The following is a 26,689-nucleotide window of genomic DNA, read 5'->3' on the forward strand; positions in this document are numbered from 1 at the left end:
TTGAACTGCTGGTTTCGTCTGGTCAGAGGAGAACTGGCCCCCCAACTGAGCCTGGTTTCTCCCAAGGTTTTTTTCTCCATTCTGTCATCGATGGAGTTTCGGTTCCTTGCCGCTGTCACCTCTGGCTTGCTTAGTTGGGGTCACTTCATCTACAGCGATATCATTGACTTGATTGCAAATAAATGCACAGACACTATTTAACTGAACAGAGATGACATCACTAAATTCAATGATGAACTGCCTTAACTATCATTTTGCATTATTGAGATACTGTTTTCCAAATGAATGTTGTTCAGTGCTTTGACACAATGTATTTTGTTTAAAGCACTTTATAAATAAAGGTGATTGATTGATTGAATAAAAACGCTGTCGAATGAACTTTTTTTGCTTTTTTTTGACAACAGATGGTCAAAATGTTATAAAACATGACAAAAAACAATTTCTGGGGTCAGAATTGTATTGAAAAATGTGTCCATTTGTCTCTGTGAGTTGTTTACATCAAAAGTTATGCCACTTTAAATATTTAGATTTTTCGGGTTTGGTGCAAAGGGTTAAAAATCAAGCATTTTTGACATTATTTCAGATTGGTACCCAATTTAATCTTATAATAGACACTTAAATGATAAAGAAATAATATGTTGTGGGAAAAAAATCTCCCTATACGCTCGAGAAAACGAAAAAATAGTTGATCCTTTACACATCTTTGGCCATTATTTGCTATTTTTGTCCAGAAATAAGGTCAATATGTTGTCAAATGTCAAAAATAACCATTCCATTAAATTCCTGGGGTCAGAAATGTATGGGAAAATGTGTTCATTTGTCTCTGTATGTTGTTTACTTCTAATGTTACGCCACTTTCTATTTCACTTTTAGATTTTTCGGGTTCCGGTCGGGTACAGCAAAGGGTTAAAAAAGAACCCTTTGGGACATTATTTCAGCTTGGTACCTGGCAGATTATGAAAATAGACACTTTAAGGATTTAAAAAAATCAGGTGGCATAAAAAAACCGGGGGGGGTGTGTGGACCCCTATTTCCATATAGACTAACTGAACAAAAATCTAAACTTTTTTTTTTTTTTTTGCCCCCATTTTTCATTAACCGAACTCAAAGATCTAAGACTTTTTATAAGTACACAAAAGGCCTATTTCTCTCAAATATTGTTCACAAATCTGTCTAAATCTGTGTAAGTGAGCACTTCTCCTTTGCCGAGATAATCCATCCACCTCACAGGTGTGCAGTGGTGTCAAAAGTACTGGCATTCATTACTCAAGTAGAAGTATAGATACTAGGTTTTAAAAAGACTTTTGTAGAAGTTGAAGTATCAACTCAAGCTTTTTACTCAAGTAAAAGGGTAAAAGTACTGGTTTAAAAAACTACTTAAAGTATAAAAGTAAAAGTAATGTAAGGAAAAAAATGCCATTAAGAACAAAAGCTTGGGCCGTGCCACAGGGGCCTATTGTGCACTACCCCACCTCCTAAAAAAACATTTTTCTAAAGGCCATAATGACTATAATGTTATATTAAAATGTTCATGTTGGAAAGTTTGGGATGCACTAGGCTACCTGTTTCAGCCACATATATGCCCATTGAAAATGAACTCATTTTAGTACAATGCAAATACATTAAAGAGCTAGAGATATGATGACTAGTTGCCAATAAGTATTGTCATGGTGCAAAAAGTCAAACTTCAGAGGCATGTCATCAATAACCTTGAATGGAATGTAAATGTACATCCAAGCTTAGCTGCAGGACTCTGTGAGGGCAATGGACAAGAACATTGGTGCAGGCTAAGAAACAATTACTCTTGTGTGGTTGACTATTTACAATAAACATTATAGTGCTGTCAAAATGAATGATTAATCTAAGTGATTAATCAAAAACTAAAAATGAAAAATAACTCATGATCCTGATACCTTCTTGATTGATAGCTTCTTGTATTCGGTACATACGTCTGCTATGTCCAGTGTTCAGAGGGTAACGAGTTACAAAGTTGATATAGAGCTTCACAGTCCCACCCACAGCCCGAGAGAGCTCTGGTGCCGGAAGTAATTTTCCCATTCATTTCTCCCATTCACTTTCGGAAAAATCCGTATCTAAAGAGTTTTAGAGCATGTGTGAGGATAACCAGCTACGGCTGAACTCATAAGCATATAACATATCATTTCAAGTGAAAAAATTAAGACAAAATCCAAAATTCAAAAGGTACAAGACTGTGTACATATTTTCATTTCGAGCACAGGAACTACTCATCCCATAAACCACCGCGCCCCATTGAATTCGACTGAAGCCACAACTGAGAACGAGGCAACGAGCCTTTTGAGCGACATCCAAATCTGATGATGGCCGCTCGCGCGAACTTTTTCCTCCAGTGAATTTTATTTTATATAGTGAATGTGCAATAATTATATATTGTGTGCGTGTGTGAAAGTGGTTAACGATAAAGTCAGCAATGGTGCAGTTCTTTTGTATCTGACTGCAATCACCGCTCAGTTGTCAACACATGTCGTTGCCATTACACAAATGTTCAGTAAATGCACAAAAAGGTATGTCTAGGCTAAATATTGTTTTGACAGTGGCATTATAAAATGCTTGATATGACTCATTTCATATGGAGGCTACAGTAGCCTAGCTAAAGTGGACGATAATGCTAACTAACGTTGCCAACCTCCCTGCCAAACTCTCAATGGCAGCCAAGGAGATCATGATTGCACTGATAAGTCTACCGTGCAAAAACGCAACACAGGTTTTTATTTTATTTTATTTTTTTATTAATGATCTTCAATCTTCACGGACCTTCGAGGGGTTTAACCAGACGATTATACGAGCTCCACCAATCAGATGCATCACTGTGGGATTGTGGGATTGTTCAGGATTGTGGGTAATGAAGTACTTAGCCAAGACATCGCGAATAAAAGGCATTTAGATCAAAACAAGGTTAGTGCCCCATGATCTTTTTACGTTTATATGAGCATATACTGTCGCTTAGTACAGCCGTAGCTGGTTTTAAGTCTACCATGTATGGTTACATTTTAACGGCTTATACCCCAAATGTCAATGCAGAAATTGCATTGAATTTTTAGTTCCGGCACCAGCTGTGGGTGGGACTGTGATGCTCTATAGCCTAGATATCACAACATTGTCATTTGGGTCATCAATCGCAAACGATAATTTATTAAAACGTCTCACTACCCAACTACCTACAGTAGCTTAATTTGTGGAGGACGAAGAGAAAGCACCCATTTGGCAAATGAGCCAGTAGTGAGAAATAAATAATAACTTTTAAGTAGGGTCCAGTGCCTTTTCGATACTTTTAAAATGGTACTGGCGCCTCAACGTGCCTGAACCGATACTTAAAAAAAAAAAGAACTACAAAAAAAATATGGATAACATTAAAGAACATTACAAATATTTAAAATAAATCCATAGCTTTACCTTGGATGCTCTCATTTCCCAAGTTGTGCTTCCCTTAATCTAAGGCTAATAAATGTATTTCACAATCTGGGTCATTATTTAATACAAAACCACACATAATGTTTCTGCTGTATCTCTGTCAATCACTCTGATAATTAGTTAAGTTGAGTGCTGTCTGTCACTGTCTTAAATCAGTTCTGTGAATGACTGTATGCTCATTCTTTATAAAGTAGCAACAATCTCGTTTTTAAAATACAGTACTGTGCAAAAGTCTTATGGAAAAGAAAGAATAGTGTTTTCATCCCAAAAAAAGGGTTTTAAGCCAGTTATTTATATCTTTTGCTGCAATGTGTCAGTAGGACAGTAGTTTGCCATTAATTTTAATAATAATCTAGTGCAGTAATCAAGCAGTTTGACAATGGCAAAATGAATGTTTGGAAATGTAAACTGATATTTTATACTGACACTCTACAGCAAAATATATAAATAACTGTCCGAACACCATTCTTTTAAGTGAAAATACTGCCTAAGACTTTTGCACAGCAGTGTATGTATAAAGTAGGCCTACGTATGATTAAATTAAGTATATTTAAATAAGTGTAAGGAAACTTTACAGTAGATGATAAACCGACTGATCGTGACCTTTTGTAAACTGTATTTATGACAAAGAACTTCACAGATACAGATATTCTAACAATCTATCGGTAAACACACACCTTGTGTCCTCTGTCTCTGTTTGAGCTCGCGCTGCTCCACCGCGGTCCGCGGATTGAAGAGCACGCTGAAAGACGGGAGGAGACCGGACTGACGCCGGTTTCATTTGAAATTTAAGCGGACTGACTCTGAGGCGATCGGATACTACTGGTTCCAACCTACTTTTAAGAAATATATTTTTTGATAAACGAACCCAAAACTGTCTATGCAGTGTGATGTGACTTGTGTCATGTGCAGGTGGAATGGATCGCGTAGGGACCAATAGGGTGTCGGAATGGTATATGTGTATCTCATCCAACCACAATCAAATTCACTCCATCCTGATGGCGCGATTTATCTGGATAGGTTTTTTTTCTTTCTCTCTCTCTGAACGATAACAATCCGGAATGAAATAGCAGTAACGAATCTATTTTTTAAAATGTAAGGAGTAGAAAGTACAGATACTTGCGTGAAAATGTAAGGAGTAGAAGTAAAAAGTCGGCTGAAAAATAATTACTCAAGTAAAGTATAGATACCCCAAATTTCTACTTAAGTACAGTAACGAAGTATTTGTACTTCGTTACTTGACACCTCTGCAGGTGTGGCATATCAAGATGCTGATTAGACAGCATGATTATGGCACAGGTGTGCCTTAGGATGGCCACAATAAAAGGCCACTCTTAAATGTGCAGTTTTACTGTATAGATGGGTCTGGGGTGGGACGCAGTGCAACACATCTCCTTCGCATAAAGTTGATCAGGTTGTTGATTGTGGCCTGTGGAATGTTGGTCCACTCCTCTTCGATGGCTGTGCGAAGTTATTGGATATTGGCAGGTAGTGGAACATGCTATCATTTAAGCCGATCCAGAGCATCCTAAAAATGCTCAGTGGGTGACATGTCTCGTGAGTATACTGGCCATCCAAGAACTGGGTTGTTTTCAGTACGTTAACAATCGCAGCACTGCTGCAGACGATGCACCGCTCCTTGAACGCACTGACGGACCACAACCTTGTGCAGCTGGAATCCGTTAATACTTACTGCAGACGGACTATGTGTGAAACAGGTGTTATAATGTAACACCAGAGCACTGCTGTGTGTACCCTCACCACACCTCGCAGTCGCTGCTTAGAAGTGCAACATTGTAAAGGGTCTGTCTGAAACAGTGTCGCACGGCCGCGGTGCAGCATAACGCTCGTTCCGAAGGCTGAGTAATTAAATACACCGGTATGGCAGTATATTCAAAATTAACATCATAACGAAAATATAAACCGGTTTTCGGTGTGAACCGGTTTACCGCCCAACACTAATGCCATCTCATATTCTTGAACTGCAGTTATACCTGATCAAATGCACACTATTATTATTCTTTAGCTTGGGTTAAACAAATACATTTTAGTTGGTTGGAGCAGCAGCTACGCTAATTATGTCTATTTGTTTCTCTGTTTTGCCATGGGATAGGATTTAGAAAAGCTTCAGTTTGGATCCAGAACACTTGAAAAGAGATTATGTCAACCCCTCAGATGACCTCAGATGATGCCAACCCTGAAACAACATACAGGACCACCAAATTCTGCTATAAGTTTGATTACATCATAATACAGTAATTGCTGTTAATAGTGTTTGTCATCTGAGCGTTGTAATGCATTGTCTGTATGAGTGTAAAAATGTGCTGTTGCAGTGTTGGGAAATGTATAAAGCAACCCAGAACCAAAGCAAAATTGGAGAAATTAAAACAAGAACAGAGATAACCCAAAAATGAAAAGGAAAAAAAAATGCTGAAACACACACAAAGAAAACTCAAACAGCTCCAACCCAAGTCCCCCAACACTATCACATTAAACAGTCTCCTTTAAAATGAGTACACCAGACAGGTGCAGTCAATGAACCACCCATTAGGCTAATTCGTAGGCAGGGACGTGCACAGACATTTTGAGGGGCAGGGGCTCAAGTGAAATAAAGGGCACTTCTCATAAAAGTATATATATATTAACGCAACACTGACTTCCTTTTAAAAAAAATAAAAAAAGTTAATGAATTTTATCTTCCTCAAACTCTAATTTTCAAAAGATGTCCACAAAATAATCAGTTCACACAGAAACCATGGTCTCCTTAGTATTCACTAGGTTTATAGAGCAGCAAAGGAAACCATCCCACAATGTGCATGTTTTGAAAACATTTTCTATGCTACTAGTTTCAAGAATAACCAAAAAAACTGCATCAAGCAGAGGGGTGTGTTTTACTAATAATTTGTTTATTTTTTTGCACAAGGCACTACATCATTTTAATTATTTTGGTGTTATCAGAACACATAACACTTTTAAATCAACACAAATATTCACTCTAAAATGAAGAGGGTTGTTGCTGCTATTTTGTTAACTTTGCATTACGCTGCCTGCCTGGCCCTGCACTGCAAGCATGATTAAAATTAATTGTTTAATTTAAATCTTACTTGATTGTTTGAATTAAACTTACCAAAATAATTGAGTAAAAATTAAATAAAAGCCAATGTCATGTATGTATTTGCGGTTTTATGTAATACTATTTAATAAAGGTTTAGAGGAAATTAAAAAAAGTTCATAAATAAAAAGTTAATTTATAAATATTGTTATTTTTAATGTTTAATGTTAACTTATTTCTACTCAGTTTTATTTATTAATGTAAAGATGCAGTTACTCAGATTTACTACATTTTTTAGAGTGTAGCCTATCCTCCATCTGTTTGCATCTGTAGATTTCTTCTAGATTCACCAATTTAGATTTCTAAATTTCAGGGGGAAAGACTCTTGATGCAAGTCATTAACTAACTGGGGACGTTCTTATTTTATTAACTTATTAACTTTGGTTGGGGGTCAATGAGCGCTTCAGAACTCCTGACCTGATATTTAGATATACTATTCTTCAATAAATATATTTGTTTGACAGGGAAGCTGTGCGCAAACAGGAATATATATTATTTTTTCAAAAAAAGAAAAAAAAAGAAAGAAAAAAAAGGGCACTTTCTCTCCAGGAATAAAAAGGGCAGGTGCTCAAGCCCCCTTTGATGTCTATGTGTGCACGTGCCTGTTCGTAGGCACAGAAAACAATCACCACTCTCCCGGAAGTGCAGGGATCTTCACATTGATTACATCTTTAATTGATTTTTTCCCCATACATTTCTGCCATATTTACAGAGTCACCACTGAAAAGCTATTACTACATATTATAGAAACATAAATGTTCTGTGAAGTTGCTTTCCAACGATTTGTATTGTAAAATATTGTCGATATTGTAAAAAGTGCTATACAAATGAAATTTAATTGAATGTAAAGAAATGTAATGTTAACAACTGTTAAAAATTTAAATTAATAAACTGACATATATTGCAAATTAATATATTATAAATGTACTTACATATGTTTACAGGAAATAAATAGATTTAAATATTTCCAATAATATGTATTAACATGTTTAATATATGTGAAAAATATTAAAAAGTAACCAAAATCAAATATTTAAATATATTCCATATATTTCTAAATATATTTACATGAAAGTGACTTGACATTCAGCCAAGTATGGTTACCCATACTCAGAATTTGTGCTCTGCATTTAACCCATTCTAAGAGCACACACACAGAGCAGTGACCACACACACACACTGTGAACACACACACACACACATGCTGCGGCATAAATAACATCATGCGCTAAAAAGAGCATCACTCAATAGTATTAAATAATTGCCCCCTGAATGTACAGAGGTGTCGAAACGCTAAAACACCGTATAATAAGCCGAACACGAGTAAATAAACGACCTAGGGGCGTGGCGCGCTTCACTGAAACACGCCCCGCCCCCTCCTCCCCGAGAGAACGTCAGTATATTATGACGTCACATGGTATAAACTGTACACCCGCGCGCTCTGAAGATCACTTCAGTTCAGTGAGACTCCGAGCAGAAGCGAAGACGTTCACCTGAGCAGAGCCTCGAAGTCCATCCAGACGGACAGTTGACAAAAATTCAGCAAGTTTGACAGCGACACAGTCAACACGCGTTTCTCCTGCTTTTGAGTCAGTGGAGCTCTACTTCAGCAGCTCAGTGTCAGCAGATGTTCAGCTGATATTGAGTGACTCTCCACAGACAGCTGGAGGAAAAAGCTCTTCAGAACAACAGGCTTCTCCCACAGCAGCCGCTATGGAGAACCGCTCAACAGGTTAGGAATAACGGTAGAGCCCTTAAAAGTTTGTAAACGTTGCAACTTCTCCGGGTGGGCGGGGCTTAGTTGGAGACAAAAAGAGGCGCGGACGCAATGTTGACAAGCGTAAACTAGCACGTTTTAAGAGGGATTTATTAAACATGGATGCTGAATAAGGATCGAAACTGTCCGAATAAGTACAGTCCCTGACTCTGCGGGACCGTGACAGCTTTTTTTTTTATTGCTGATTTGCTAGATAAAACCAACACACCAGTTCATATTATGCATATATTATTTTACCTGATATGAAGTGTGCACTGCAAGCAGGAGCATTATTTATGATATTCTCCGTCCAACAAGTGCTGTTCCTTCTATTCTGGCAGACAAAAACCCAACAAGAAGACATTTTAAAGTCAAAACCTCAAACTTTTAGCGCACCTGCTATAAGTTCTGCCTTATTTTTTTATTTTTTTTCAATTGCATGAATAACAATTACAGAAAATGAACACACACACACAGAAAAATAATAAAAATAGAAATTAAAAATAGAAAATAAAATAAAATGCCAGGGTTAAAGATACACAAATGTAAAATACAAAAATTGAATAAAAATAAAACTCAATAGACCAAACAAAAAATTAAAGGCTTTGACATTTCACAAAATCTTAAAATTATTCAACAAATACATGGTTTTAACAGCTTTTTTGTTTGTACTGTCCTTAATGGAAACCATATAATTTTCTAAATCTTTCAATACCACAGAAAATAAAGGTTTCTGATTAGTAAATTTGCACCTATGAATATGAAACTTAACTAAAATAATCAAAAGATTAATAATATACGCTTCCTTTTCCATACTCTTTTCATATTGTAAAAAACCAAATATTACATGTTCGTATAACAAAAGAAAATTACAATCTAATTTGTTATTTATAAATTTAGAAACTTCCCACCACAGCCTTTTGGTATACCGACAGTGCCAGAAAATATGGGGTACAGTTTCTGGCTGCAAAAAACAAAATGAGCAATTTACATTAATGTCTTTGTTAAATTTGGATAGAAAATGTTTAGCAGGGTAAAATTTTTGCAGTATCTTGAACGAAATTTCCTTGACCTTATTTGTAAGAATATATTTATTAGGTAACAACCAGACCTTATTCCATTTAATAGTTCCAATAAACCTTGACCAATAGGAAATAACATGTGGTTTACTTACAAGTTCTTTTTGAAAAAGGGAACGTATAGCCTTATTATTTTTGCTTGTCGAAAAACAAACTTTTTCTGCCTTTATGTTTTGCCTCCAGCTAGAGCGGTGACGTCACAGTGACGTAGCCGATTAAGGGGTCTATAAAATATAAATGAAAACTCTATTCTAAATAAATAGAATTAATAATAGTAAAAACTGTGAAAAGAAATTCTGACATATAGTAATTTAATCTAATACAGTTCCATTAACTTCCATTGTATCCATCCATTGTTCTTCTTTCTATGGTTTATACCTCAGAATTTGGCTTGAATTTTCTGATAACGTAGTAATTTCTTCATACCTTTTTATGTATTTGTTTCTTCTTTTCTTTTAGAAAAACAAACCAGAAAGAGGAAGACAAAACGCATCCATGCATTCTTCCGCCGAATTGGGAAGACTTTAAAGCTTTGCACCCTACACTGCTACGGGGACGATATATTGTCCCCATTTCCATCCGATGATCCAGCAGATCTCCAGCCAGGTTTATCTGGCCTTGAATGGGCGTTATCAATCGATCCATGTCCATCTGGTTTGGAGCTGACAGTTAACACCAATCCGGCTGATCCTGATGGGTCATTGGTCTCAGAACCATCCAGTCTTGAGGTGATATCTGACAGTGATCAGGCTGATCCGGAGCCATCACCTGTCCCAGGTCAATCCAGCCTCGATTTAAAGTTAACACTGGATCCAGGTCTATCCAAACTGGTTTCTGAGACAATGAATGTCCCAGGACTATCTAGTCTTGATGTAACACCTGAACCAAGTCTATCCAGTATTGAGATGAAACCGGACATGGATCTAACCGAGCCCAAGCCATCATCTGTCCCAGGTCCATCTGGTTTTGAGGCAGCTATTGGTAAGTCTACTGTCATTTTTTATCTCCTTTTGGATTTTCATTTCACCTACTTGTCTGCTCTTTTACACTTATGCCCAATTAATAATATGCTCCTAACTTAATGATACCTTGTCAAGATTACATCAAAAAATGGCAGAACCACACATTTTTCTTTGCATTATCCCTTGTGATTTAGATTGAACTTAATCTATATTCTTTCATTATGAGAAAGTCACAAGATGATTAATCACACAGTACATGTCCATTTTACCAGTTGTCTCATCTAACATCTGTATTCACCCAGTGTTCTTCCTTCTTCGTGATGTTTAGACTCAGTATTTGACTTACAGTTTCTAATTTTTAATTATGTTTCTATTTCATTCTTCTTCTTCTTCTTTTTGTTGTAGAACAACAATCAACAAAGAGGAAGAAGAAAGGCATCTGTGCATTCTTCCGCCGAACATGGAGGGTTGTTAAGTGTGCTGCTCTCTGTTGCCAAAGGGGCAACAAAGTGGCTCCAGATCCATTTGCCATTGACCCAGTGGCTCAACAGGAAAATTCAGATCTCCAGCCAGATTTATTCAGCCTTGAGAGGCTGACACTTAATGCTGAGCCAACATATCTGGAGCCGTCACCTGTCCCAGGCCCATCCAAACTGAATAATGAGCCAATGCCTGCCCCACATCAGTCTGGTTATGAGCCACCTGTTGGTAAGTCTGCTGTCATTATTAGTCTACTGTCTACTTGTATTTTTACTAGTGCTGTCAAATGATTAATCGCATTCCAAAATAAAAGTTATTACAATATATATGGGTGTACACTCTGTATATTTATTATGTATATATAAATCTAAACACGTGCATTTATGTTTAAGAAAAATATGTTATGTTTATATATATAAAAAATATAGGAATCTAAATATATGCATGTATATACATGTAAATATAATTTTTTATTATATACTGTATATGTTTGTATTTAAATATATATACATAATTAATATACACAGTACACAAACATATATTATGTAACCAAAAACTTTTATTCTGGATGCGATTAATCGTTTGAATAGTTTTGTTTTGTCTTTTTGCTTTCTGTCAAATTAAAAAAAGAATTCCATTTGTGTCTAGTTTGTATTTATGTTCTTGAAATATATCAGTATTTGCATGTAGCATGTGAAGATCTAGTACTACTTTAATAATTAAATTAAATTAATTTAGCCCGATGTTTATTTCTAAGGGACAAAATACAAAAATGCCACCAATTTGTTTTTAGAAAAACAAAGAAAAATCAGGATGAAGAAAGACATCCAAGCATTCTTTCAGCGAACATGGAGAACTGTTGAGTTTCCCTCCTTGGCCCCAGATTCATGTCGAGTTGAGCCAGTAGCTCACTGGGATCAAGTGGACCTCCAGCCAGGTCTATCTGGTCCCTTGTGGTTGTCAAGGAATGATCCAGGTCCTTCTTGTTTCGAGGTGACAGTCATGGCCAACCAAAATCCACCTGATTCTAAGCCAGATCCATTCAGCCTCCAGTCACACTTAACACTTGACCCAGGCCCAGCTGGTCTTGTAGTTGAGTTGACGTCTGTCCCAGGACCATCCAGTCAGGAGATAATGCCAGTCTATGGGTCTGACATGGGTCTGGATGTTCCTGGGCTAAAACCCATTCCAGGTTCCAGTCTCGTTCTGACAGCTGCTGTGGATCTGATTGATCCCGAGCCGTCATCTGCCTCTGGTTCATGCAGCTGCAGGCGGACACCTGACACTGATCTGGACAATTCTAAACAAAAACATGTCCCAGTCCTATCTGGTTTTTGGCCAACTGCAGGTGAGTCTACTGTCACTACTTCTATAACAGCTGTAGTTTTATTTGTTGTATTTTTGTAACATTTTTTTTGTTTCATTACTTTTTATATTTGTTCCTACCGAACGTATAAATTATTTATGCTCCTGACATGTATCTTAATTCCTCGTTTGGTATTCAAAATGAATTCTGTGGTATTCTAGTGGACAGAGTTTGTTCTGAACCACATACTTCCTTGTATATCATTATTTTCCTGGTTCCCTGATTGCCTTTATAGTCTGCTCTTAGCTAATGCATGGAATACAGTTTATAAAAGCCACATTATCTGAATAACTCTTCTGTCTGCCTTTTGGAGTTCATGTAAGAGAATCAAAAGAAAGTAGTGCTCATCTGTTCTTTCTGCATGTTTTCTTTTTTCAGCAAAATTTTCCTCCCGTTATGATGTGGGACGGAAGTTGGGACAGGGAGGTTTTGGCTCTGTGTATAAGGGGACTCACAGATTTAGTGGACGGAAGGTAAACTACTCCTGCTTTATTTTAAAAAAAAGTTACTTTTAGTTTTGTCTTTGTTTCTTTTACTTTCATCAGTTCCGTACTATTTTTTATTTTTATGTAAAAATTAACATATAGATAATTGCAAACATGTTTAAAACAATTTGTCTCTTTGCAGGTTGCTATCAAATTTCTACCTAAGAATCTCTGGAACAGCTTAATTAATGTGGTAAGTTAATTTAGAAAAACTGTGTTGACTATAGTGTAGTTTATAATGGGAAATAGTGACAAGAAGAAGCATTTTCAATTGTGCTCTCAGACTTTTAGACTCTGCTGTATCTCAATGTCAATATTACACACAGAAGTGAAAGGTCAAGCTAACCTTTTGTCAAAATTTGTTTTTCCAGCCTGGATCTACAGAACCACTGCTGTCAGAAGTGGTTATAAATGTGATGGTGTGCGCACCTCCGAAAAGCCCCTACATTGTACAAATGATCGAGTGGTTTGATCAGCCACATCAGTTCATCATAGTTATGGAATATCCACATCCATGTCAGACCTTGCTGGAATTTACCATGTGCCATGGATGTTGTCTGGATGAATCTGTGGCACGTGGTTTAATGCGGCAAGCGGTGCTTGCAGCCAAACACTGCATTGAACGGGGCATCTTACACAATGACATCAAGACGGACAACATGCTGGTCAACACAGAGACACTGCAGCTCAAACTAATAGACTTCAGCTGTAGCAAACGTATTAACATGTCTTGCTCTGAAGGTGAGTTGATGTAATGCCATAATATGTCAAAAAATTTACATGATTCAAAGCTTATTATCTCAAAGTAGACTAACAGAGCTCTGTGATTTCATTTTCTAAAGACTTCTGTGAGCAATTAATCTCTTGCTTCCTATACAGATCATCAACAGGCGGTTGGATCAACAGTCTGGTCTTTAGCTATGGTACTTTTGGAGATAGTAAACGGAGACCAGCCCATGAGTGTTTTGCAGAAAGCACGTCATCCTTTGATACCAAATTTCTCCAGTGGTGAGACAACAGCACACAACAATAATACAAACATACATTTTTGGCACAATATCAGTGTTCAACTTCCCAGCTACTAAAAATAAAAGGGGAAACTGATTGATATAAAACATAATGATTGATATTTAAAGTACAGTAAGTGTAACACACAGGAGATTGTCCCTGTTTAAAATTGAATACAGTACAAAATACTATGTTTTTCAGAAGCTTTTCATACATGACAACATGCCTGTGCTATGCTCTCATAAAGAGCATACATGACTAACCAGCTTTTTCCACTTTGAAAACTTGTACAGAGTTTCAAGATCTGATAGAGCAGTGTCTGGTCAGGCCTCAAACCAAGACGTTAGAGCAGATCTTAGAACATCAGTGGTTTAAGCTGGACTGAGGGAAGCCAGAGGATCAGGAGGCAGGTTGTGTAACAGCTTGAGGGAAGGCAGATACTAACCAACTCTTCAGTAAAAAAATAAAATAAATAAATAAAAGCAGATCATTCATCTGTAGAGAATAGCTAGCAGACAGCACTTTACTGCAGACCGGACTTTCACCTTTCACCTGTGGCACTGAATATTACACCTACTATGGAGGTGACATTTTGCCAAGACAAATTTGTCAAGATTCTAGTATTTAGTTTTTCTCAAAAATCCTAGATAATTGTGCACTTTGGAGAAAAACCAAATGAAAGAGAATGTAGTGGTCTAGAGACAAATAGGCCTAATACTGAAGATTCGGAATGGGTTCTTAGGGGCCTTTTGCCACAGATGAAATAAACCAGGCATAGCTGAATTCAAATAGTAACTAAGAGTAACTTGACAGAAAATTCCCAGTGAAGACCAGTAAAGATTTTACAGTATATTACGGGCCACCAGATCTACATTAGTTTAGGTACTGACATTAGATCAGGTACTGAGGGTAGAGTCATTTTATTACAATAGGCCACTTACCCAACCAGTACAATATTATCTTAAATATTTTGAATTCACAAACCTCTGAGTCCACACATAATAAAAAAACAAAAGTCTCTAGACCAACAAGTCTAAACTGTATAATTTATATTATATTGCAATTATATAATAAAATATAATAGTGCTATTTATATTTCTGTAACTATGACTATTTTTCTACAGTGTAATGAGTTCTCTTAGCTTTACTTGAATACTTTCTGAGTTAGACAAAATATTTTTGACTTAAATCAGAATATCATCCCCACCTAATTATTAAAGTATAGTAATGAGTATAAATGACAATAAATGAGATATACTGACTTGTATTCTATTGACAACCATATGCAATTTAATTTATATATTAAGCTTATTTCAAGAACAAAACAAAGTATCTTTATAATGCCACACACTTAGAAAAAAGCCATAAACTAGGGCAATCAATTAAAAATGAGAATTTTGAATATTTGTTGAATTTAATCTAAAAATCCACATCTGAATGCAAAAACATTGCCTTCACATTTCACGTGTGCATCAGACAGACTTATCAATTGGTGCGTTTCTATTACCTTTCAAATTGCGCAAATGAAATGGAAATGTCAATTTTGCAAAAATGCTCATATATCAGAAAGTTTTTACGCTCGCATGAGGTGGTTTTCAGGCAATGCGAAAAAGGAATAATTAGCAAAATTGCAATGGAAACAATTTTTTCGCATTTACAGGTCACAGGGTTTATGTAAAGAGTCATATGATCATTCTTCAAGAAACTATTTGCGCAACGACTAATTTGACTGGTTTAAACTAAAGCTTTGTATCAGACTAGCGTTAGTCGACTAGTCTAAAAGCAAGACACCCCCAAAAGATGGTAAGAAAAAAAAATACTTTGTGTGTGGGGTACATTTGAAACACCTTAAAGTGCGTTCACAACTTGTCTGATCTGTGATCTTTTCTTCGCACATGCATATTAGCTCCCTCTTTAATCATGGGAAATTTGAAGTACATGCGTTTCTCCAGTCCGAAGATATCGGTGAAAGTTTTTTTCCAAGGTAAGTTTTTCACTTCACCACATCTCTTCCACATTGAATAGCTTGTCATCCTTACATGACTGTTAAAGGTAACTTACATTTTGGTAAACCTTAATCTGTGCCATGCAATGTCATAAAATCTAGAGAAATGTTTAAGGTAGGGCTGGGATATACGATTATTTTTTAAACAATTAATCTAGCGATTATTTTTTTAGATGCATCGATTAATCTAATGATAAATTTTTTCAGACTGATTCGATTTCGATTATCTCCCCATTAATTGTTTTCTAACAATTTATACCTGTTGATTTACATATCTGAATGAAAAAAACATGAATTCCTTAACATTGCAATATATGTTTATTGCTCTTAAAATTACAATATAAAAGACGGACTAAGAATGCATTACTTTGCACTTGTATAGAGATAGCATTCAATAAAACCTTGAAGCCTCGAAAACACATAGCTTACTGAAACAAGCTTACTGAACACATAGGGCCTAGGTTACTGAAAAAAAGTTCTTCTTTCAGATGAAAATAACAACAAATTGATGTCTAGCATTCAATTAAAGGGTCACCCAAAATACTTGTTTAGAGCAATTGAAAGAATACAGTAACCAATGTAAACTTGAAGGCTTTAAGCTAATACAGAGAGTGCGTTTCCAAAAAAAAAAAAAAAATGTCATGGAGAAAAAAAAAATCTCCGAATGCTCCACGTGAAACTTTGGCGTTCCACCCTTTTTCTACCGTGTACGGAAGTTCTAAGCGGCCATACATTATAATTTTTTTCCGTCTTGTTTTCTCGGTATAACGACTTAATTTTCTCGTTATCTCGACATAACGAAGTTCGTTTTCTCGTTATAACGACTTAATTTTCTCGTTATCTCGACATAACGAAGTTCGTTTTCTCATTATAACGACTTAATTTTCTCGTTATCTCGACATAACGAAAGTCGTTTTATCATTATCATGACTTCTGTGTATGGGCATAAAAACATAGAGGCAGCATCATGGATGATCATATTCACTTTTACTTTGATCAGGGACTTACTCAAACTGAAATAGCTATGTGTCTATCAGTGATTGACAATTTACACATAAGTGTTTGACACTTGAGAAGGAGGCTGTCGGGTCTGCAACTTTATCGTCGAAGACAATATAGCGACCCTGAAAGTGTAGTCAATTTCATTGCCAGTCAGCTGGAGGGACCGGGACGTCTGCATGGCTACCGAATGATGCGTGAAAGATGCCGTTTGAATGGTTTGCGGCTGACCACAGCAATGGTTAGAGAGATACAGATAAGTCTGGATCCATCAGGTGTGAAGGAAAGAAGCGGGAGGAGGTTGCGTAGGGCGACATTATGGAGTGCCAGGACCTAACTATCTATGGCACATGGACTCTTACGACAAACTGAAGCCGTATGGCATAGCAGTTAAAGGCTGCATTGATGGTTTTTCACGGCACATCATCTGGATGCAAGCCTACTTCAAAAATAACAATCCTAGAGTAATTGCTGGGTATTATTTCCGCGCTGTTGCTGAAAGAAGGGGTTGCCCTAAAATAATCCGATCCGATTTTGGTACCGAAAATGTCCACGTCAACAGGCTACAAGAGTTTCTTCGTGAAGACTCGACTGGAACTGTGCATGGGCCGTGTGTCTTTCAAGGAACAAGCCAAGCAGACCAGAGAATAGAAAGTTGGTGGGGTATCTACAGACGACAAAACGCAGATTACTGGATTGATATGTTCAAAGAACTATAGTCAGCTGGTGATTTCACAGGCGATGCAACTGACAAAGGCCTTATACAGTTCTGTTTTCTATCCATAATTCAGGTAACTGCATGTTCTTTACTCTGCTATAAAATTATCTTATTTGTTTAACACTTATTAAAAAACATTAAACGCGGCGTTTCTCTTTTGGTATGTTTACTCATGTTTGCTTAACTCCATTAGGCAAATGTAGCCAAACTGTCCAATCACCCTTTCTTATTATTAGACTTGTAATCTGTTTGTATAATTTAGTTCACATCTGCTTGTCCATATAAAAAATTTTGAGGAAAAATGCTAAAATGCTCTTGCCTATAGGACCTGGTCCATGTATTTTGGTCATTTGATTTTTCGATTTAAAAATAAATAAAGATAAATGAGAAACGGTTTGATTTTCGTTTTTTCGTTTTGTTTAAGAAACGGAAAACGAAAAATGTAGCTGGATTTTTTGTATTTTTGTTTGTGGGTAAAAAATGAGATTATGCTTTAATATTTGTTTGAATGTGTGGGCGGCGCTGAAACGCCCCTTTCATCCCTTCTGCAGAACTGTACTGCACCAACAAGTGGCAACCGCAAGCTCAATTCATTTTCACCAGGAGAGAAGCGGCAGACAGCAGAGTTTATTAATCCTGCGGATTCTTTGCTAGTGGTGCTTGCAAGATAAAATAATAATAATAATAATAATATTAATAATAAAATAAAAAATAATATTATATTTTCCCGGCTGCTGCATGTTATTGACAAAGCAGACTTGACAACTTTATTCATAAAAGGCCATTTGAATTTTACTTTAGCCTGTGATCTACAACGACATGGAGTAAAATATAGGCCTACTAATAATTTTTTGCCTACTTATTTTATTCTAGGCCATTCATAAAAAAATAAAATGGGAAAAACCCAAACCCACATTTATAATACAATTTATATTAAAATAAGTTAAGTTTTCCCCATAATTAGTCTACTTTAAATGTTTTAATTATAGGCTATAGGCTACTTAGAATTATGAACTGAATTCACGAATAATGTAGATGACAGTATGGCGTGACATCATTACAGATAATGAGTTCAGACGGGAAACACTGCAACTCTCGTTGGTTTCATTTGAATTACATAGGCCTAAATATAAAATTATTATTATTATTTTTCTATTTAAATTGATTATTTTAATAGTAGACATGTCCAGCTATGGTTCGTCTGATGCATGAGCCTGTTTCATTTCTGACGTTTCATTTTTTCAGATTTTTTAGATTAACTATTGGATATATAGTATACATTGAAAACGGCATAGGCATGGAACAAATACCTGCCCCATCCAACCACTAAACTTCTGTTAGTAATAGTGAAATTGGAAAACCCATAAACAACAATACTATTCCAGTCACAATAGTTTTTACAATAATTCCTTTTTTTTCATCTTTGTGAACTGTATGTAATGTGTAACATGACATAACTTTAAATTTCTAATGATAATATAGTACACTTGTTCACAAAAATATATGAATCAGTTGCTGCAAATAAAACGATTCAAATGCAAATTTACTGCTTGCACTGCAACAACATATTACTTAGATGTACTGTTTTATGTATAAATGGAAAAAAGGTGTGAACATACTTGAAGAAATACCTGATGGGAAAACCTAAAACTGTCCCATTCAAATCAGTCTGATAAACTTCAATTAGAAACAGTAAAATTGGAAAATACATACACAATGATACTATTACATTAGCAATCATTTTTCAAATTACTCCCATTTCAACTTAATGAACTGGATATTATGTATAACATGAATTGACTTTCAATTTATAATGATAATGAAGTATACTATTATTTACAAAATACATAAATCGGTTGCTCCAAATAAAAATTCAAGAGAAACTGTACTGGTTTAACCATAGATTATACTGTTGGATGTAAAAATGAAAAAGTGTAAACATAACCGGAGCTATCCTCAAATGAGCTAAAACTCTATTAGAAATAGTGTAAAACTTGAAAACCCATTGACGACCATACTATTCCATTCACAATAGTTCTTAAAATAACTTTTATTTCAACTTAATGAACTGCATAACATTTAAAAATGAGAACATTCCTTTCAGTATATATATTTTCAGTCAAATTTAACAGACATCTTTTTCATGCTGTTCAGGCACTTTAGCTTTAACACTCACAGGTCTATGACATATCCATTAGCCACACTCCACTGTTCAACACAAAGCAAAACTCTACCCTAAATTCTGCATAGGGGCTGTAGTCACTTGCCAGTTCAAGGTGTTGTGAACAAGTGTGGGCAATGGGCCTTCTTGAAAACTCATTCATTTCGGTAAATGTTACCTGAATCGTCTTGGAGAGGAATAAATCAGACCCTGTGCAGTATCTGAGAAAAAGACCAAGCTCCTTCTGGTCCCTCTCCCTAACAAACCGCAAGAGATGATTTGATACTGTTGTTTCAGAAGGGGACATCCTTTGTGGGAATCTGAAGGATTTTGCCACATTTCTTGCCTTTGGTTGAAGATTTTCAGTTATCTTGTCCAGACTTTCTGCTGTCATGTTTTCCCCAACAGATCGCAGAATGGGTTGCCAGCATTTTATTATGTTGGCTGGTTTTTGCACCATCTCTTTATGTGCAATTTCAGTTTTCATTTGGAAGCACTGTGCAGTTGTGACTGCTGAGTACACTGAGGACTTCATCCATGTCAGTACTTTGAAAGTCTTGGAGTGCTTCATTTAAAACATCCTTCTCTGTTGGACTAATGTAATTGAAAAACACCTCCATAAGACTAGTTTCTGGTGAAGGAAGGGACAATGCTTCTTTTAGAAAAGGAGGTGCCAGCTGAATTGGCAGGTAACCAAAGCGCACCCATCCAATGGCAAAAATCCGTGCAACAGCTTCCCACTCTCTTTCTTGGTAAGCATGATGCAGAGTTGGTATCTTGTACGTTGTTCCACAGGTTCTTGTTGCATAAAATGTGTCCCAAAATTCAGTAATACAGTCTTGGAACACTCCATCCCCGACGCCAGCTTCCTCCTCACCATTTTCGAGTACACGTTTAATTGTTACATTGTCATGTAGAATGTTATTGTCTGAGAAAGCCTGAATCATATCATTCACACAGTGAACTCTGCGAATCACTACTTTCAGTCACATTTCTTGGGTTTTCAAAGAACAAGTCATTGTTTGATGGCTCCTGGGTGTCAGCTGCCTGAGGTGGATCTTCTGGCACTGTTTCTATAGCATCTGTGATTTCATAGAATGAGCTACCTGGAACAAAGACTGTATCTGGCTCAAATGGAACTGTTTTCGGTATTGTTTCAGTAAATGTTTCGTTCCCCGCACAATCAACATGTACAGGTGAGTATACAAGTGTGTCAGAGACCATGTCAAAGGATGTGTTCACATCATTACCCAGGAACACCACTTCATCATCAGAAGACTGGAGTACATTGTTACGCGATCTGACAGGTGTAACAGTCGGGGAGTGCAAGGTCTGACTTCTGTTCTGATTGTTACATCCTGAAGGACATGGAGATACGTCTGGTGTGGAAGTAAGCCGGGATCTTACAAATTTGTCAGTTTCATCAAGAGTCAAATTTGTGTCAGTTTCATCACTCTGATCAGAATCCTGATCTTTCAGTCTTGTGCACACATACAGTCTAAGAAGTTGGTAACGTGTTGCCTCGTACAATCCACCAACTGTCTGATTTTCTTTGATTGGTTCTTCAGAGCCAGTGACACAGAGCATAAAGTTGAAATCGTCAATATTCCCTTTTACTGATTTACCATTAGGGAAAAAAAGTTCTTTCCCGATGTTCAGAACATTTAACACTGTGTCTCCTTTTTTAACAACAATTTCTCGTGTTCCACCTCCTTTGGGTCTTCTTACTTGTTTGTAGCTGCTATCTTGGTAGTTCATCCACCCAAGTTCAATTTTCCTTGTCTTGCTTTCAGCATTCTTATTGCCAACTCCTTTTTTTTCCTGATTTTGAATTGCTGGTAATTTCATTTTTTCTCTCAATCGGTTGATCAATTTCTGTTTTCTGTCTACATTCCCATGTTCTTCTGCATTTATCGGCATCCAATTTTTTGCAAAGACTCTATCGCCATACCGAGGAATATACTTAGACAGTTCCTCTTCATTCATTAGTTTCGCTACAGCAGGATCAATCTGAAATACACCAATACACTTGAGTCATTTGCATACTGTATATATACATTTATCTGTGATTATAAAATTTGCATAATTTTAAACACATTTTTATGTTACAAAAATATTCTTTATTAAATGAACTGTTATTTATAAACGGTTTTCCTTTGGGGCCTGAAATTTATTTATTTATTTTTTTAAACAATTCTCATAATTTATAAACTAACTGAACTATTGAATATTTTTGAGCTTGTTGCAATACTAAGTTCTGATTTATCAATCGCTGTTATTTAGTTCATAAATTATCAAACTTTTTAAAATTATCAGACAATTTTTATATTTCATTTAATGACAAATTTTACAAAACATTATTAATATAAAAGGGATGGAACAGTATAGTAAAGTCAAGTTATGTTTATTACAGATTTGATTTTACTCATAAATTGATAAACACAATTATAAAACCCCATAGGAAAATCTGGAAGTAACCAGCTGTGAATTGGACTTTCTGGGTTCGGGTGTCATACCTGAACCACTCTAAGATGTTCACATATACTGGACATTGTTTGCAGTTGCATATAAAGTACAGTGTAGGCTATATAAATGAAGGCAATGATTTCAATGCATGGTTTAAATATTAATTTAAAGGTGCTATATGGGATTTCTTCAAGTATAATAAGCAAACAGCTATTTCCAATGTAAAGATAAGGTGTAGATTAGAATGACTTTAAGCAGTTCTCAATCCCAGTCCTCGTGTCCCCTGCACTGCACATTTTTTTGTGTTTCTCTTATCGCTTCAGATGTTTGTTCTATTCCAGGGTTCCTAAAATCTGGACCTCGAGATCCACTTACCTGCAGAGTTTAGATCTAACTCTAATCCATCACCTGAGCATGCTAATCAATGCCAATGAATGTCTTTGGGATCATTAGAAAAATCACAGGCAGGTGACTTTGATCAGGGTTGGAGCTAAACTCTGCAGCGCATTGGACCTCCAGGGCAAGATTTGAGGAAGGGGGTTCTATTCGAACATAAGTGCCCTGCGGACATTACAGTGGACATCATATTCCACCACGATATCAGGTTGAAGCGAACGTTATTATGTTTCATTTAAAGGTCATTGTATGGATCGTGAATTTAAATTGTATTTATTTACAGAATAATTTTGTCACACCCTAGTTTCCTTCGTGTGTGAAGACGTGCAGGCCGTGGCGTAGCGCTAATATGTGAATGAATGTTCCGAGGAAGTAAACTTCAGCTGATTTCCTCTGCTATAGGGATCAATGAACTGCGGTCAAGCTTTTTTTTTTTTCTTTGTCTTTCTTTCTGCGTGTAATCGTGCACTTACTGGGTGCTGAGAGCAGTCAAAATGTATGTAAAGAAGCTGTCATGCACACGTTTCATTTACACTTTTGCTTATTTTAACTTAAATTTTTAGTTTTTAAGTACATTATTTTTGTACATAAACGTTTTTATTGTACATTAATTATTATAAAAAGTTTATTAGTGTTATAATGTTTTTCATTCAAAGTTTTTTTTTTTTATGTTTGTGTGTGTGTGTATATATGCATACTTAAATATAGTGTGTGTGTGTATAACAAAATGCGTCCTAGCACTTCCAGTGTGTCCGATATTCCAACACTAATAATTTTTTTTTCCTTTTATAGGTTAGGTTAGCTCACTCTTTCAATTCGTATGTCTTCAGAGTGACCCTAACTATAACTGTATTCATTTTCATAGGAATTTTACTGTTTTGGAGAAAACTAAAGGCAAAATCACCCCAAATAATCGCAGTGCAGTTAATGCACGGAGCTCACTTCTATTGAGCTGGTTATCTGAATCAGGTGTGTTAACTAAGAGAGACATGCAAAATATGCAGAACTGGGGATCGCAAGGACTGGAAGCACACGTGTGAAATGCAGTCGGAGATTCAGTGCTCTAAGAGTGCTCGAAAAACCATATTTTTTGTAAAGCTTCTTTACAAAGGCATCGAATTATTTTTGCATCACCGAATCATGATGTTTCTGTTTATCCCTTTAAAACTGCTTTGAAACATAAGCATTCTTCACTGTTGCGTTGTGTGTACTTCCAGCTAACTTTAGAACTTAACGTGTGACCATTTCAATGACCATAAAACATGAATACTGAAGCAAACCTCATGCTATTCTAGAATCTAACATCTAGAATCTAACAAGTAACATACCTTATCTTCCTCCATTTTTGTCAGGTTCTCCTCAGGGACACCCCTCTCTCTCAATGCAGAGATAGAGAGAAAGTCCATATTTTGTGCAGGAAATTAGTAACTTTATGATGAAGATTTCAGCCGCCTAAAGCATTCACAAATGGCGCGGGGTTTTCTCGCGATAGCTACAATTACGTCGTGAGAAAATGGGTTTTACGTTGACATCACGAGAAAATTAAGTCGTTATAACGAGAAAACGAACTTCCTTATGTCGAGATAACGAGAAAATTAAGTCGTTATAACGAGAAAACGAACATCGTTATATCGACACAACGAGAAACTTAAGTCGTTATAACGAGAAAACGACCTTTGTTATGTCGAGATAACGAGAAAATTAATTTGTTATAACGAGAAAACAAGAAGGAAAAAAATTATAATATATGGCCGCTTAGAACTTACGTAGATTTAGTATTTAGATTTAACATTTAATATTTATATTTAAATATTTAAAAGTCTATATAAAAGTCCGAGCCAAAAAGGAAATAATTAGATGTAAGCACAGTTTCAATGAGATCCACAATACAGGAAGTGCTAGGTGTGCAGCTCAAGCGCTGATTTAAAAAGAATTCTACTGCCTTTAGCCCCCCTTCAAAGGGTACGTTGGTGTAAAGAGACTCAATGTCCATAGTCACCAGGATGCAATGTTCATCTGATAATTGAATAGGTTGAATCATATTGATGAATTCCATAGAGTCTTTTACATAGGATGGAAGAGAAGTGACGAGTGGTTGGAGAAAATGATCCACGAATGCTGCTATTTTCTCTGTTAGAGACCCAATGGCTGCCACAATGGGCCATCCTGGGGGTACATTTGTATAGGTTTTATGGATTTGGGGGAGAGTGTACAAAACTGAAGTGACAGGAAAGTCTACTACCATGAAAACATGTTCTTGTTTTGTAATTTCTCCAATTTGTAGGAGGGAATCCAACTTTCCCCTTATACGCTGTTTGAACTCCTGTGTGGGATTACGATTGAGTTTGTTATAGAAAATCGTATTACTCAACTCTCTCTGAATTTCCATATCATATGCTGTCCGGTCCATGATGACAATAGCACCACCCTTATCTGCACTTTGGATCACCACTGACTTATCTTATATTAACTAAATTAATAAAAAGCCATCTATATACGTATAGGTAGATGCATGCTTGCAAAGATATATATATTTCCCCTTTTAGAAGTGTTTAGAATTAACAGACAGGAACATATGTGAGTGTATTCTTTCTCCTAGGGTCACAGGGTCAGCTAAAAGAGTCAGAGGGAGGCCTTCACTACGTGCGCTGCAAGGGACGAAAAGACATACTACACTGTTACATGTCTAAATGTATACTAGATATTAAGAATCCTGTTATATCCTGTATTTCTATTCCTCAAGATGTCAGCCTACTATGTTTGTGTATCCATCCGTAGTGATAAGAGACTTGCCAGTGCTAGAGGACCTTGAATTGTAGATATGGGCTTTGTGTGTGTGTGTGTCAGCACCTATGTTCGGTACAGAAGAATAGTTTCTGCTGACATCTGGACCTGAGATGAGGTGTCTTCTTCACCCGTGCTGACGCCTGCTACAATCATTGGAGATATGCTGAAGATGTTTATGCCCATGTGAAGATTGTCTAAGTTTATCTAGGTTTTGGAAGCAATCAGATTGCTGCTGACCAGTGCTTTGATGCAACTAATGTCTTCTGTCTGGAGTATAACTATGGTTGAGTTTGTATTGTACGTCAGAGCGGCCTACGAACTCCTTCGAGAGTGTTGAAGGTGACTTCTGCTTATGAAACTGCAAACTATTTTCTTCAAGTAAAATTATTATTATTAATTGAACTCATCTCTGACTCCTGGTCTTCATTGCGACAACACCTGGTCCTTGGGTTTTAACTGTAAATTCCCCTAACACTAGTGAACTGGCAAATTATAGGCCTATTTCCAATCTTCCATTTATGTCTAAACTTTTAGAAAAAGTTGTGTCTGCTCAATTGAGCACCTTCCTGCACAAAAATGATCTGTATGAAGAATTTCAGTCAGGTTTCAGGCCCCACCATAGCACAGAAACTGCACTTGTTAAAATTACAAATGACCTGCTTCTCGCATCAGATCAAGGCTGCATCTCATTCCTAGTCTTACTTGATCTTAGTGCTGCGTTCGACACCATAGATCATGACATACTCATAGATCGATTACAAAACTATTCAGGTATTCAAGGGCAGGCTCTAAGATGGTTTAGATCCTACCTGTCCGATCGCTACCATTTTGTTTACTAAAATGGGGAGTCATCTCATTTATCATCAGTAAAATATGGAGTGCCACAAGGATCCGTCCTAGGTCCCCTTCTATTTTCAATATACATGTTGCCCCTTGGTAATATTATTAGAAAATACGGAATTAGCTTCCACTGTTATGCTGATGATACTCAGCTATATATCTCAACGATACCAGATGAAACCTCTAAATTATCTAAGCTAACAGAGTGTATTAAAAATGTAAAAGATTGGATGACCAATACTTTTCTCCTATTAAATTCGGAAAAGACAGAGATATTACTTATTGGACCAAAAAAACAGTACACAGAATCTTGTAGATTACAATTTACAGCATGTAATGTTACTTCCTCTACAGTCAAAAACCTAGGTATTATATTAGACACCAAATTATCTTTTTAAAATCATATTTCCCATGTTACAAAAACATTTTTCCATTTTCAAAACATTGCCAAGGTACGAAACATGTTACATGTTTCTGATGCAGAAAATTTAGTTCATGCATTCATGACCTCTAGAATGGACTATTGTAACGCACTGCTGTGGGGTTGTCCTGCATCTTCAATAAAAAAGCTAAGTGTAGTCCAAAATGCAGCAGCTAGGGTTCTTACCAGGTCAAGAAA

General features: G+C 36.4%; 1 protein-coding gene across 4 annotated transcripts; it reads left to right on the forward strand.

Annotated features, from left to right (window-relative positions):
* Positions 1-7,930: 7,930 nt before the first annotated feature.
* LOC113109004 (uncharacterized) lies at positions 7,931-25,530 on the forward strand. 4 transcript variants are annotated; one of them, XM_026272465.1, is made up of 10 exons: positions 7,931-8,294; positions 9,857-10,378; positions 10,765-11,067; positions 11,633-12,187; positions 12,584-12,678; positions 12,833-12,883; positions 13,062-13,431; positions 13,570-13,698; positions 15,605-15,682; positions 25,043-25,530. In XM_026272465.1, exons 1-10 carry the CDS (start codon positions 8,276-8,278, stop codon positions 25,219-25,221), a joined length of 2,301 nt encoding a protein of 766 aa, XP_026128250.1. In that variant the 5' UTR covers positions 7,931-8,275; the 3' UTR covers positions 25,222-25,530. The 4 variants fall into 4 exon arrangements, with proteins under 4 accessions (XP_026128250.1, XP_026128253.1, XP_026128251.1 ...); XM_026272468.1 differs by having other exon boundaries at positions 11,954-12,187; XM_026272466.1 differs by lacking the exon at positions 25,043-25,530 and adding an exon at positions 16,823-17,758.
* Positions 25,531-26,689: the final 1,159 nt, after the last annotated feature.

This window comes from Carassius auratus, chromosome 9, assembly GCF_003368295.1.
Source record: "Carassius auratus strain Wakin chromosome 9, ASM336829v1, whole genome shotgun sequence".
In the NCBI taxonomy this organism is placed as follows: Eukaryota; Metazoa; Chordata; class Actinopteri; order Cypriniformes; family Cyprinidae; genus Carassius; species Carassius auratus.

Coding starts and splice junctions, on each gene's coding strand:
- LOC113109004 (XM_026272465.1), top strand. Junction 10,379..10,764: donor TGGTTTTGAGGCAGCTATTG/GTAAGTCTACTG, acceptor TTTTTGTTGTAG/AACAACAATCAACAAAGAGG. Junction 12,188..12,583: donor TGGTTTTTGGCCAACTGCAG/GTGAGTCTACTG, acceptor TTCTTTTTTCAG/CAAAATTTTCCTCCCGTTAT.